General features: G+C 33.9%; 1 protein-coding gene across 5 annotated transcripts in view; it reads right to left on the minus strand.

Annotated features, from left to right (window-relative positions):
- LOC136027371 (calmodulin-binding transcription activator 1-like) overlaps positions 1-15,268 on the minus strand; it is a 286,895-nt gene that overhangs the window by 37,305 nt on the left and 234,322 nt on the right. For 3 of the 5 annotated variants that reach the window (XM_065704554.1, XM_065704552.1, XM_065704555.1), the window contains exons 13-15: positions 13,128-13,319; positions 6,309-6,457; positions 4,853-4,930 (exon numbers count right to left, since the gene is read on the minus strand). In XM_065704554.1, coding sequence (XP_065560626.1) covers positions 4,853-4,930; positions 6,309-6,457; positions 13,128-13,319 — 419 coding nt within the window. The remainder of the gene's footprint in view (positions 1-4,852; positions 4,931-6,308; positions 6,458-13,127; positions 13,320-15,268) is intronic. The other 2 variants (XM_065704557.1, XM_065704556.1) reach the window with 1 other exon arrangement.

Here is a 15,268-nt window from a genome sequence, read left to right on the forward strand (position 1 = left end):
GTTCAAGTACCGATTTAATCTTCACCCTAAGGGTGTTGATTGATGATGGATGAGAGTAGTGAAGCAAATTGTACATGGCATTTATAGACTTTGAAAAGGCCGGTGACTCACTGCATCGCAAGACTCTATGGAAACTAGTAACATTTTATGGGATCCCCGAGAAGTTGTTAGTCCTCATAATGGCTCTATATGAAGATTCTGAATGGGGTTCTAAAAGGACAGAAGAAAGGATAAGATACTTTCATGTCCTTTCCGTTGTTAAACAAGTCTGTTTCATTACACTTTTCCTGTTTGCCCTAGCCATTGACCGTCTGCTTCGTAACACTGGCACCAGAAGCATAACATTAGACGTAGAACACCAAATTGATGATTTAGACTTTGCCGACGATATCACGCTCATTAAGTCCTGTAAAAAAAAACTACAAGAATTACTAGAAGCTGTACGAGCCACAGGTCGACTTATGGGACTAAGAATCAACGCTGATAAAACAAAAAGTATCGCATAAACGGATTCACCTTTACACTTGAGATGCGATAACCAGGACATTGAGCAGGTTCCGCAATTTAAATACCTCAGGAGCATAGTGATAAATACGGGATCAGCTGGGAAAGATATATCATGCCCCATCGGGCAGGCTTCCGGTACATTCAATAGACTGAAACCGGTAAGGAGGTCGCAAAATTTCTCCCTCCTACTCAAACTTCGTGTATTCAATAGTAACGTCATCCCCGTCCTGTTATATGCTTCTGAAACCTGGCATCTGAACAACACACAAGAGAGGCTAATTCTAGCTTTTGGAAAAACATGTCCCCGGAGAATGCTAAACATTCATCGGTCACAAAAAAATCTAATGAGAAGGCGAGACGGATGACCGGACAACCCAAATAGTGACAGATGCTATTAGAATACGTCGTTCGGAAATATCTAGTGCATGCACTTGGTATGGAGGAATCCCAGATCAGCGACGTTCCAGAGCCAACCAGAAGGAAGAAGAAGAAGAGGCAGGCCACGCAATACGCTGATACGCACCTATCAGACGGACCTGCGAAACATAGATGCTTCCCTTCAACTGGCGTAGGAAGATGTCCTTGCTGTGGCGCACATGCTGAATGACTGGCGGCTTCTCGTGGATGCCCTGAGCCTCACTAGAGGCAAAGGAGGATCTAAGATAAGGTAAGTATTTTAGAAGTCCAGATCGAAAATGAGTTCCCTTTTTTAACGGAAACGTTTTTCATCGGCTTAATTTAAATATTTCAGCATAGCCGTTGAACCACCATAACACATAAACTTACAAAAAAAAAGAAAAGATAAGGTAAAGTTTGACAGGGAACGCAAAAGACAACCATTTTTGTATATGAGCACATCACTATGAAACCATTGTTATTTCTGAGAAATTTGATGTCCACTCTTATTTCTACGAGATTTAACGTCTTACACGTGCTATACACGCCCAACCAATTATCTATGCTGCTAAGTAAAACAAAGATTCCAGAAGGTCAATGAGTCTGCCGGTAAAACATAACCTTGATAGATGTTATAAGGTACTGGCTCCAGACATGTTTTTAATCCCATTATTTCTTTTTCTTAGAATAAGCAAAAGGTAACTATAATTTATTTCTTCCTTAGATAAACCCACCAGATATTTTTCGTAAAGTGTGATCCGTCGTTTGTTGTAAATTCTCGCCTGTTGCATATATAATTGCAGAGACTAGCTTCACGTTACCTAGCAACAAAAAAGGGATATAAAATTTATTTAAATCTTTGACTTTACAGGCATAGATTTAGCTTAGATGTTTTAGTGCCTTAGTTTATAAGGCTACAAACTTTATTTCAAGAGACGAAGCTGGAAACGTAGAGAAGTGCAAAGCAGTACATTTCCGCGATAGCAAAGATCCTATGTCTTTGCTAGAATTCAAGATCCTTGTCTTTAATTTCTGAAATATCGAAGATTTCGTCACGAAACATTGAAAAATATGCTTCGAGGTGACAATTCTCTCCAGAGATATTGCTTACGGATTGTTCTGGGGACCCGGATGACTGACCGTATTTCAAACAGTAGGCTGTGCGAAAAGTGTGGTTCAATCCCACTTTCTAGGGCTATTATGAGAGAAAGGTTGAGATGGCTAGGGCACGTTCTGCGGATGAAGGATGGCAGATTGCCGAAGATCATCCTTTTTGGTCAACCGTCTAGGGTTAAACGGAAAGCAGGTCGTGCGCGGTTGGGTTGGGAGGATGTCATAAAGGAAGAAATAAAGGAAATGGGAACTTCATCGGAGGGTGTAAAAAGGAGGCTTTGAATAGATAGGGATGGAGAAGGAGTGTGTGTAGCTGTGTTGGCCTAAGGGGCTTAGTGCAGCGGTGAGATGTTATTGATAGTATTAGTAGTAATTTTTTTTCTCTCCACAGTTTCACTTCTTTCATTTCAACTTCAACTTCAAATGGTTTCTCCTTTTGGAAACAATATTTTGCGAAGAAAGTATTTAAAAATGCAAAGCAGAATAAAAACCACTAGTTAAGAAGCAATAATATAAAGCAAAACTAAAACTAACTAGCAACAAATACTCTCGACTAGGTGCAGGTCAAGCTTTCCTTATAAAGAATAAGTTAAATTTGACTATATTTCACAACATAAAGCAAAAGCTATAAATAAACTACAAAGGTTAGTCTAAAACTCATTAGTCTAAGCACACTTGCAGACCGGGAACTACAAAAAGGGCCGAACATTCAGAGGGCCAAAGACTATGTATAGATCCTGATTACTGTTTTTAAGAAGCCACACAAGATTTCTTAAATTTCATATTTATTCACTTCCTCTAATTTCTGTTTCTTTTTAAGGTTTCCACCAAAAGGTAACCATTCATTTTCTATGTTTTAAACACATTTCACATTTTCTTCCTTTGTTTCTAAGATGCAAGTATTAAAATGGATCAGCAATCTTTTTTTTATAGTACGAGCATGAAAAAAATTACGAGAAAAACAGGATATTTACATATACGGTTAAGAGTCTAACAAAACACCAATAATGACTGAATATGAGTAACCATCACCCATTACCACCTACTTTCAGCGGAACAATTGTTCGTCTACACGTAACATTTGCAATGCCAGGCAATTTTACTTGCAGAGAACTTGTAAAGTTAACCAAACCTAGTATCTGGCTTAAACACCACCTTAAAACAGAAAATTATTATGAGCTAAAGGAAGGTCTCTTTCCAGAGCTTCACCATTTTTAAATCTCCCCTATAAAAGGACTAGAAAGATGTAAAGATTTCGCTTAGAGCTTTGAGAGGGTATGTGCATGAACACCACTTCTTTTTTCGTTTCCTTTCTTTTCGGAAAAAAAGCCAGAAAAGCCAGCGTAGAAAACAGGACAAATAAGAATCACTTAGAAAATTGCTTAGGCTACAAGACGTTATAGAATACACTCTTATTCATAAAAACTTCTTGCGTTTTGCTTAGAGTCATTACGTCGGTCCAGCCCCTAAAAGACAGAATTGGTCGAAGGTAATATATTTCACCCTTTTTGGCTATATATTCCACCAACGGTAATTAGTTCTACTTAATCGATTTCTGATGCGTCGAAAGGTATTACATATTTTATTTGAATACATACATACATATATATATATATATATATATATATATAATATATATATATTATATATATATATATATATATATATATATATATATATATATATATATATATATATATATATATATATAAGAAATGGTGAACGGAGTTGTGGCAAGCATTCTGCTCAACGGTGAATGCATAAATAAATTGATGCAAGCTACTTTATTGCACTATGACTTTACTCTACAACGATGGAATAAAGTAATATGTATTAATTTATTCCTGTCTGCAGAGAAAAACAAATACCACAACGCCATCCATCAGTTTTTTTCAATTCAAATGAAAACAAATGTAATAGTTTTCAAGGCAACAGCAAATGGCCGAGAACACTTCTGATTCAATAATAAGCGAGCCTAGATTACTACAAACACAAAATAACTATTTCAACTGTTTCTCCATGGGTCTCTTCTTTATTCTATGACTAGAAGACCAATTCTTCTTACCTTCGATGCTACCATATCGCATCCCCTTTTGACTGAAACAGTATATAGTCAGTAATACCCCAATAACAGTATATAGTCAGCAATACCGTTGTATTTTAAATCGTTTCGCCATCCACTGATTAAATTTAGACTTTAATTTTCAAGGATAGGAAGCATTTTCAAATATTCTACCCATGGGAAATATAAATTATCTCAGACGTCTCAATCTTGTCTTACCGACAAATGAAATCTGATAGGGTAGTATCAAACTAGGGACAAAATCATAATACTGTGCTCGACTAATTTTGTCTATGATATAACTTTATAAAAAAAATCAGGTCGCAAAAGTCTGATTGCACACACCTTTCATCATTTCCATCATCTCTGCACCGTATCGCTATTCTTAGGGGGACGCTATAGTACACTTACTAGTAACTTTCTCTTGCCCTTCGCTTACAATATTTAATCAAGGATGTTTAATCATTTAGGTATCTTAAATTTAACTAAAGAGTGTACTAAAGTCTTTGAAGTATTCTAGTCTTCGAACAGACTTTTAAATTATTTAAAGGATATACAGCAGATTCCGTACAGTGTTGCAACGTCAAAATGTTTCTGAAATAATTGCTTTTTTTGTTTTTTTATGAGACTGTTACACAAAGTTTACTTCATTATAGGAAACTATCTTCCCCTTTTAGAAAGCTTAGATACAAAAAAAAACATGTGAACAAACTAAACTAAGGACAAAAATCATAGCACCGTGCTCGACCAACACCGTCATTAACACAATCTTACCAAAAAAGTCTGATCGACTTGAATCTTCTTGCTCCAGAGGGACGGCGTTGAATTCCTTTTCGCCAGCTTCAGAATAGGCTTTATTGCAAAACAAAATAAAAGTCATAAGCAAAGAAATTAGGGTAAAATTTCAAGGCATTAGTTGGACTTTTACTTCTCAGGGAGGCGTATCAGAAAGAAATAGTAAGAAAATGTTCGTAAAATGCTTGTCAAAAGGGTGCTATTATGGAATTTTTGTTTTCTTTCATTCAAATGAAATTTAGCAGCAACGGAACAGGAAAGGGTAGCAACGGCACAATTATTCAGTTTGGAAATGAGAAAGAGAGAGGGAGAGAGAGAGAGAGAGAGAGAGAGAGAGAGAGAGAGAGAGAGAGAGAGAGAGAGAGAGAGAGAGAGAGAGAGAGAGAGAGAGAGAGAGAGAGAGAGAGAGAGAGAGAGAGAGAGAGAGAGAGGGAGGAGAGAGACAGGGGGGAGAGAGAGACAGGGAGAGAGAGAGAGAGAGAGAGAGAGAGAGAGAAAGAGATAAAAGAAAAAAAGAGAGACCTAGGGCCATGCCCTTTATCCAAACCTCAACATATTAAGGATTCTCTTCCCTCCCACCATTTACTAAAAATTTCAGATAAGTTTTGGCATTTTTTTTCGAATATATAAAAAAAGAAGAAAATAAAACAACGTTTACAACTGTACATGGAGAAGAAATTCTTAAAACAGACCAAAAATCAGCCAATATCCGGAAAATAGTGTCCGCTCGTTTAATCAACGGATATAGATTTTCATAGGAAGAATTGACATTTGTTGAAGAATAAACCATCAGAATATGTCAAATTATCTTCTTTTTTCAATATGTTCCAGACATAATTTCCCTTACCCTGTCCCCTAACTGGACATTACCTAGCATTGTGGCAATATAATATATATATATATGTATATATATATATATATATATATATATATATATATATATATATATATATATATATATATATATATATATATATATATATATATATATATATATATATATATATATATATATTATAAAGGTGCTCCTGCCATCGCTACACTCGAGGGTCCCTCAGTGTCATTGCCATCGCTCCACTGCGTGGACGACCTAATTTTAAACAAATCACTCTAGGTGCTTACTGCAACATTTTAGGCAACTCTGTCGTTCCGGATTCTCTATTTTGAAAATTCAAAATAAAAAAAAACAAACAAACAAACAGAAGATTTAGTTTATGTATGGGTTCAATTTTCGACTCAGAGTAAAGAAAAGAGGCTTATTGTTCTGCCTATATCACATATGTTTATTTAGTACCTGGAAAAAATTACGACTAAAACAGTAAACCAAATATTACAAAGCAAACCGAAATATGGGGAGAACTAAAAAATACAAGTAAAAACAAATAAAAGGATTATACAAAGAATTTGATAAAGAATTTAAAATAGGCTTTCTTACAAGGAGAAATCTGCAGCGACTGGTGTGTCTTATCAGCATCTTTAGGACTAGATGAGCGGACTCCAACTAAGGGACTAGGGACAGAAAGACTGTTACCACATGGACTAGAGGGCAGTGAAGATACTGGTAGAGATAAACTTCGATCATTCCTCAAAGATAGAAAATAATAGATTATTAAAATTTTAAATGCGACTATATGCGAGCAGAACATGAAAGAAACAAGAAATATTAACATAAAATATTATTGATTAAATTCTTTTTTACTTTAAAAGAGAAAAAAAAGCCCAGAGGGCCGACAGGAGGCTACGCTCACATCGACAGCCACCTAATTAGTATATAATACAAGTTTTTACAAATAACAGGATGCCTGTAGCAATAGTACTGGAGGCTATCTCGGCATTCTGTATTTGCAACACAAAAAAAGCAAAAAAAGAAAGAGAAAATAAAATGAGATAAAACGATTTTAAAAAATCTACAAAAGTAAATAATACAGTCTGTTCAATCTTTCTTTGATTAAACAAAAAAAAAACAAGTTTGGCTCTTTCTCTCAACTCTACTTTTTAAAACAGCAAAAAACTTTAGCGTAAAGAGCGGGACGTTGATGAGGAAGCAACCCCTTTCATATACGAAGTAATTTTTGTTCGTTTTAAGTTTTAATGTCGCTCCTTACTTTCATTTAAAAAACTTGTTTTTTTTTTGTTTAATTTCTGGACGTTTTTTAATTAATGCATTTTTTTTATCTTGGCTCTCCACGCATAAATAATTAAAACAAAATTCGCATATTAATTTTTTTGGGGCTAAATGGCTTTTTCATAGTTTTAATCGGAAGATTTTGAAAAAAAGGAGCGAGAGAGGAGGTCTAGTTGCCCTCCAATTTTTTGATTGCTTAAAAAGACAACTATAACTTTTAATTTTTTACGAACGTTTTCATAAGTAAAAAATATACGTAACTTACGAATTAACTTACGTAGCGAACTTCTAGATTCGTATGTTTTTATTGCGTATATGAGGGGGCTCACCCCTCTTCGATACCTTGCTCTTACACTAAAGCTTAAATTTTGTCCCAATCCCTTAAGAATGACCCCTGAATCACAAAGACCGTAGAATAAATAGTTGAAATTACTAAAAATACTTTAGCGTAAAAAGCGAGGTATTACGAGGAGGTAAACCCCTCATATGCGTAATAATTTCTGTTCGTTTTAAGTTTTAATGCTGCTCCTCACTTTTAGTAGAAAAAAATTTTCATATTTTTTTTTTCATTGTTTTTTTAAATAATGCTAGACAATCCTGCGCCCCCTCCATTGAAAGTCTGTTCCCCAATAAAACGTTCCTCCATTGAAAGATCCTCCCACGTAACCCCCATTCAACTCTCCCCCCAAACCGAAAAAATCCCCCTGAAAACGTCTGTACACTTCGCAGTAACCATTACTATATGTAAACACAGGTCAAAGTTTGTAACTTGCAGCCCCTCCCACGGCGACTGCGGGGGAGTAAGTCGTCCCCAAAGACATAGTTATTAGGTTATTCGACTATGATGAATAAAATGGCTATCTCTGAATTTTGATCCGATGACTTTGGGGACAAAATGAGCGTGGGAGGGGGCCTAGGTGCCCTCCAATTTTTTGGTCACTTAAAAAGGGCACTAGAGCTTTTAATTTCCTTTAGAATGAGCCCTTTTGCGACATTCTAGGACCACTGAGTCGATACGATCACCCCTGGGAAAAAAAAAACAAAACAAAAAAAACAAAAAACAAATAAACACGCATCCGTGATTTGTCTTCAGGCAAAAAATGCTAAATTCCACATTTTTGTAGATAGGGGCTTGAAACTTCTACAGTAAGGTTCTCTGATACGCTGAATCTGATGGTGTGATTTTCGTTAAGATAGTATCACTTTTAGGGGGTATTTCCCCCTATTTTCTAAAATGAGGCAAATCTTCTCAGGCTCTCTGACGGGTAAGACTAATCTTGATGAAACTTATATATTTAAAATCAGCATTAAAATGCGATTCTTTTGATGTAACTATTGGTATAAAAATTCCATTTTTTAGAGTTTTGGTTACTATTGAGCCGGGTCGCTCCTTACTACAGTTCGTTACCACGAACTGTTTGAAAAGAGATTGGCTATTCACATTTTCGAATGTACTATTCAACTACTTGTTTGCTAAGGAAATGACATAAAACTTAATTAAAGAATTTGCCTCTGTCACATTGACTGAAGGGACAGGGTTTTCAGCGGATTAAAAACAATTCCGTATGTATATTCAAAATTAAATCGAAGTTGAAAGGCATAAGGGTACTATAATATCTCATAAAAATTACTGAAGATTGAATACTACACAGCAAATCTTAATTTTTATAAATAACTAATATATTGGAAAGTGAAAAATAAAGTTTCTGTTTTTGAATGTTTTTAAAAGTCTTATAGAAAGATGATTATCGTCAATATTTTTCATTCAATAAATAATTATAAATATGAAAATAAAAAGACAGAAGAGGTAGCCTACATGGATTACTGTATAAATAGTTTTTAATCCTATATTTGGATTATTTTTTTCGTGCAAATGTTTAAACAGTGTTTTCAACAGTGTTTAATCCAGCACACTGTCTTATCATCATAAATATTGACTTTGAGCCACATATTTGGACTTTCAGTAAAATTAGTTCATAGCAAAAATGTGCTCCTATGAAAAAGGTTGGAGCATCTTGAGTTGCTTTTATCGAGCAAGTTCTCTTACCGAATTGAGTAATCTCTTAGAAAGTACTCCCTTTATATTTATTAAATAAAAAAAACTAATTTTTTTAGCTGAAAGTAAGGAGCGACATTAAAACTTAAAACGAACAGAAATTACTCGGTATATGAAATGGGTTTCCCCCCGCAATCCCTCGCTCTTTACGCTAAAGCTTTTAATTGTTTTAAAAAGTAGAATTGTGGCAAAGAGTCAGACTTTAGCGTAAAGAGCGAGGGATTGCGGAGGGGAAAACCCATTTCATATACCGAGTAATTTCTGTTCGTTTTAAGATTTAATGTCGCTCCTACTTTCAGCTAAAAAAATTAGTTTTTTTTTTATTTAATTTCTGAACGTTTTTGAATTAATGCATGTTTGTTTTTGGCTCTCCGCACATAAATTATTAAAATAAAATTTGTATATTAATTCTTTTTTTGACTAAATGGCTTTCTCTTAGTTTTGATCAGACGGTTTTGAGAAATAAGGGGTGGAGAAGGAGGCATAGTTGCCATCCAATTTTTCGGTTACTTAAAAAGGCAACTAGAATTTTTAATTTTTAACGAACGTTTTTATTAGTAAAAAATATACGTAACTTAAGAATTAACTTACGTAACAAACTTTCATAATCTTATATTTTTATTATGTATACGAGGGGGTTTGTACCCTCGTTAATACCTCGATCTTTACACTAAATCGTAAGTTTTGTCCCAATTCTTTAAAAATGACCCCTGAATCAGAAAGGCCGTAGAATAAATAGTTGAAATTACTAAAAATACTTTAGCATAAAGAGCGAGATATATATCTCCTGCTAAATACCTCGCTCTTTACGCTAAAGTATTTTTAGAACCCCTCATATGCGTAATAATCTCTGTTCGTTTTAAGTTTCAATGCTACTCCTTCCTTTCATTTGAAAAAACGTTTTCATGTTTATTTTTCATTGTTTTCTTATAGTAATGTAGAAAATCCTGCGCCCTTTTCATTGAATTTTTCTTCCCCCATGACAGATTCCTCCAAGGAAAGATCCTCCAACATAGCCTCCTCCCCTCAGCCCCACCCCCAAACAAAATAAAATCCCCCTGAAAACGTCTGTACACTTCCCAATAATCATTACTATATGTAAACACTGGTCAAAGTTTGTAACTTGCAGCCCCTCCCCCAGGGATTGTGGGGGATTAAGTCATCCCCAAAGACATAGTTCTTACGGTTTTCGACTATGCTGAACATAATGGCTATCTCAAAATTTTGATCCGTTGACTTTGGGAAAAAAATGAGCGTGGGAGGGGGCCTAGATTCCCTCCAATTTTTTTGGTCCCTTAAAAAGGGCACTATAACTTTTCATTTCCGTTAGAATGAGCCCTCTTGCGACATTCTAGGACCACTTGGTCGATACGATGACCCCTGGAAAAAAAAAAAAAAAAAAAAAACGAACAAATAAACACGCACCCGTGATTTGTCTTCTGGCAAAAAATACAAAATTCCACATTTTTGTAGATAGGAGCTTGAAACTTCTACAGTAAGGTTCTCTGATACGTTGAATCTGATGGTGTCATTTTTGTTAAGATCCTATGACTTTTAGGTGGTGTTTCCCCCTATTTTCTGAAATAAGGCAAATTTTCTCAGGCTCGTAACTTTTGATGGTTAAGACTAAACTTAATGAAACTTATATATTTAAAATCAGCATCAAAATGCGATTCTTTTGATGTAGCTATTGATATCAAAATTCAATTTTTTAGAGTTTTGGTTACCACGAACTGTTTGATAAATAATATGAAAAAATATAGATTTATAAACAAGGGGTACAAATTTTTATTGATCAGCTTACCCGTTATTTATACATTTATATACTTTTACTGTATTTGCCTTATGAAATTTATCATAAACTACTGTACAGCGAGTTTCACTTAATAGCTAAGCGTTTGTATAACTAAGCAAAAATACGAAATGGGAATGAACCATCAACAATTCGAGGAGGGAGGATTGAAGTAGATTTGGATAGAGGAGGGGTGTTTGTATAACTAAGCACAAATATGAAATGGTAATAACACCAACATTGTGAGGGAGGATTGAAGTAGATTCAGATAGAGGAGGGGCGGACGTAGCTGTGTTGGGCAGCTTGGCGGTGCATTGAGTTGATGGTAGTAGTAGTATTAAAAGACAACTTTAATTGTAGACGGAACAGATGAAAAACGAGCTATTTATTTTACTGATACGGTAAAATACATGCGTTTGAATATGGTAGAAAGCATATGGTACTTCAACAGCAAACTGGATTATGAATGTATTTATTTTAGGAAGAAGAGAATGCATTGATGAAGATCTTGTTTCGGGTGCGGCCTCGCTTGAAGATTTTCTCAAGCCATTCTTTTTTAACTTTCAGTTGAAACATACACACTAGTTTTCTGTCTTTATAACAAACTGAAAATAAGGATAGGGGTTTCACAGACGGTAAAAACTTGGGAAAAACCTCAGAACATTTCCATTGTACAGGAAAATTCACACCATTCATACGAGAGGAAAATCCACCACTTCACCCCAATTGTCGATTTTTCTTTTTAACTGAAACCTTGGTTTTGGTTGAACACTGTTCTTTTAAAATATAAACACAGCGGACAATGATGAGGTATCATAGTAAACCATAAGAATATTCAATTATAACTAAACACATGAGAAATGAAAAAGAGATTAACAACTCAAATGTATAATGATAAAAAAATAACGAAGAAAAGGAAAAGAAAATAAAAACAAAAAGAGAACGTTTCCACAAATGTCTTGCAAAAAAAATCAGTTAATAGAAATCATTCAACGACTATGGAAATTTTATCATTAAGTGACTTAAAATATCGTAATTTCGCTTACACTATTAGTCAAAAAGATGAATATTTTCATTTAAACGAAGTCCTTTTTTAAAGCCAAATCTATACATTGCTATCTCACACTGTAGGTAGAAAAAAACTAGAAGAGTAGGTGGCGCGTTGGTTACTATTACCTAGTAAACTTCCCATTTCGCTAGACTTTTGCAAGCTCTTTAAATCCCACTCGGCTGCAACATTGCTCTCCGAATGACGGACAAATGGGTCAATTTTATAAGGATAATTCCACCCAATCCATGCCTTCTGTCCACATGCGTCCCAAATTATCTTTATATGTTAAACCAGAAAAAAAGCTCCAGATAATATGTTTCATGTTCCAACTAAGATAAACATTAGTAATTTTCCTGTATTTCTAATTTTTATTTCTTCATTTGCTATCTTTGTATCTTAATTTTTAAACCTCAGCGACAAGATTAGCCTCCTAGTACCATTTTTGACAAGCAAAAATCCCGATTACAAGATTAGATGACGATGATACGGGAAACAAAAGTAAATCATAGCTGACAAGAAAAAGGTGACAAACCCAACTAAAAAAAAAAAAAAAAAAAAAAAAAAAAAAAAAAAAAAAAAAAAAAAAAAAAAAAAAAAAAAAAAAAAAAAAAAAAAAAAAAACAAGCAGATATTTAAACTCCATTTATAATCCTTTACTAGTGCAGACCAGGGAGGACGAAAACAACGGTAAGTCTAATTATCAATATATAAAAAATTAGAAAATAAGGTCTGTTGTACTTAGAAATTAAAACTAATGACCAAAATTTTTATCTTCCATTTTCTTAATTCGTCCGTTTTTAGTCCTTATTTCCTAGCTCGATCGTATATTTCCAATTTTTTTGTATTGATGGTCAAGGTTTTTCGGCTTTTTATTCTTTCGCTTTCCTTCTTTTCGGTGCTGAAAATAGATCGTCAACGTCGATCGAAGCATGTGATATCTTCCCTTAATTATCAAAACAGGCCCTAAATCTTGATTTTTTGTTTTTATTTGTAAGGATAGATAGATTCACTGGAACAAATTATCTCAATTGACATTAAAGCGACCTCTATGGGAAATTAAAAAAAAAAAAAAACAAAAAAACAATCTGTTCGATAAATATTTCAGGTATCACCTTTCAGTTGTAGAATAGGAAAGCTTTTGTTATTAACGCCAAAAAGTTACGCTCCAGATTATTTTCTTCTTTTCCATTTCAAACTAACATTTATAACTGCCTGTCCAATAATTCTTACCTTGTCAATTTAGGAACACGGTTATCGAAAGGACGTTTCCATTTGTCAGCCGATGTGTTGCTAGCTGGACTTACAGAATCAAGAGATGACCTCTTAAAGAACTTTCCACTCTCGTGACTTTGTACTTCCGTCTCAGACGACAAATCATTTGTCATACTAGAATACTGTGAGCAATCCAATATGAAACTATTGCTGGAAAAAAAAATGAAATACGAACTATTTGCCTAGTCTAACAAAAGTCTTAAAAAAAAAATCGACATTAGGTAAAAATACAAGAAAATACTAGAAGAAGAAGAAGAAGACATTTTTGAAACAACCAATTGCCTCTTAGAGATAACTACTAGGAAAATTTCCTAATTTACAAATTCTTGTGTTTCGGTCTCAAACTACAAATGCTAGGTCACCCTTGACAAGTGTAAGTAGCATGACGTGGAATCGTTGGTTCATAACGAAATTTCATGTTTTGTTGGTTACACAGGTCCTTTTCGAAGTGCTTTTGTATCATATACCCCACTGCTATTAGCTTTCTTGGATTAAACGTAAATACATGTTCGGTAGGTGGGGAGTCTGGGCCCATGTCTCTCCCTGAATATCTTAAATTTAAACATCATTTTCTGACAATTTCCTACATTTTTACGTTATTCACCAATTTTTCCATTTTTATTTTTCTGGTCCAAAAACAAATTCGAGTGTATGCACCACAGCTTATAGGTGTAATAATTGAAACAGGGAAGGTGCATAAAGTAATCTTTCCGGAATATGGGTCAAAAACGTGAAAAACTTCTAGGCCACATTTTTCCTGGGAAACGTTTAGCCTGGATACAACTCTTGAAAAAATATTTATACAAGAAAACAATGAGACATAATTCATCTAAGTATAGGGTTTAATCATTGAAATAACCAACTTAATCACTTTGTTTCTACTTCCAATAATGCTTTGGTCAGCATTTTGACGAATTCAACCGCTGCCATAGTTTACAATACGAAATCAGATTAACACATATTATAAATAATGTGAAAAATATTTACGCACTGTATACATCATATATATATATATATATATATATATATATATATATATATATATATATATATATATATATATATATATATATATATATATATATATATATATATATATATATATATATATATATATATATATATATATATATATATATATATATATATATATATATATATATATATATATAGAACAAATATGTCATTGTGGCTTGAATGAAAAGAATACTAGTCTAGTGTTTTAATCACTAATACATATTTACATGTCAATGGGCTGCATTATATATATATTAAATAAAAAAAACAAACAAGTTTTTTTAACTGAAAGTAAGGAGCGACATTAAAACTTAAAACGAACAGAAATTACTTCGTATATGAAAGGGGCTGATTCCTCATCAACGCCCCTCTCTTTACGCTAAAGTTTCACTCTTTCTCTCAACTCTACTTTTTAAAACAGTAAAAACCTTTAGCGTAAAGAGCGGGACGTTGATGAGGAATCAGCCCCTTTCATATACGAAGTAATTTCTGTTTTTTTAAGTTTTAATGTCGCTCCTTACTTTCAGTTAAAAAACTTGTTTTTTTTTTTAATTTCTGAACGTTTTTGAATGAATGCATGTTTTGATTTTGGCTCTCCGCAGAGGAATAATTCAAACGAAATTTGCATTTTTTTTTTTTTTGGCTAAATGGCTTTCTCATAGTTTGGATAAAATGATTTTGAGAAAAAAGGAGTGGGGAAGGAAGCCTAGTTGCCCTCCGATTTTTGGTTACTTAAAAAGGCAACTAGAAATTTTCTACGAATGTTTTTATTAGTAAATAATATACGTAGCTTATAAATTAGCTTACGTAATGCATTTTTGTATTCTCATGTTTTTATTACATATATGAGGGGGTTCACCCCTCGTCAGTACCTTGCTCTTTACACTAAAGCTTAAATTTTGATCCCAATTCGTTAAGAATGACCCCTGAATCACAAATGCCGTAGAATAAATATTTGAAATTACTATAAATACTTTAGCGTAAAGAGCGAATTATTAGGAGGAGGTGAGCCCCTCATATGCGTAATATTTTCTGTTCGTTTTAAGTTTTTATGCTTCTCCTTACTTCCAGTTGAAAAAACT

Source organism: Artemia franciscana, chromosome 5 (genome assembly GCF_032884065.1).
Source record: "Artemia franciscana chromosome 5, ASM3288406v1, whole genome shotgun sequence".
In the NCBI taxonomy this organism is placed as follows: Eukaryota; Metazoa; Arthropoda; class Branchiopoda; order Anostraca; family Artemiidae; genus Artemia; species Artemia franciscana.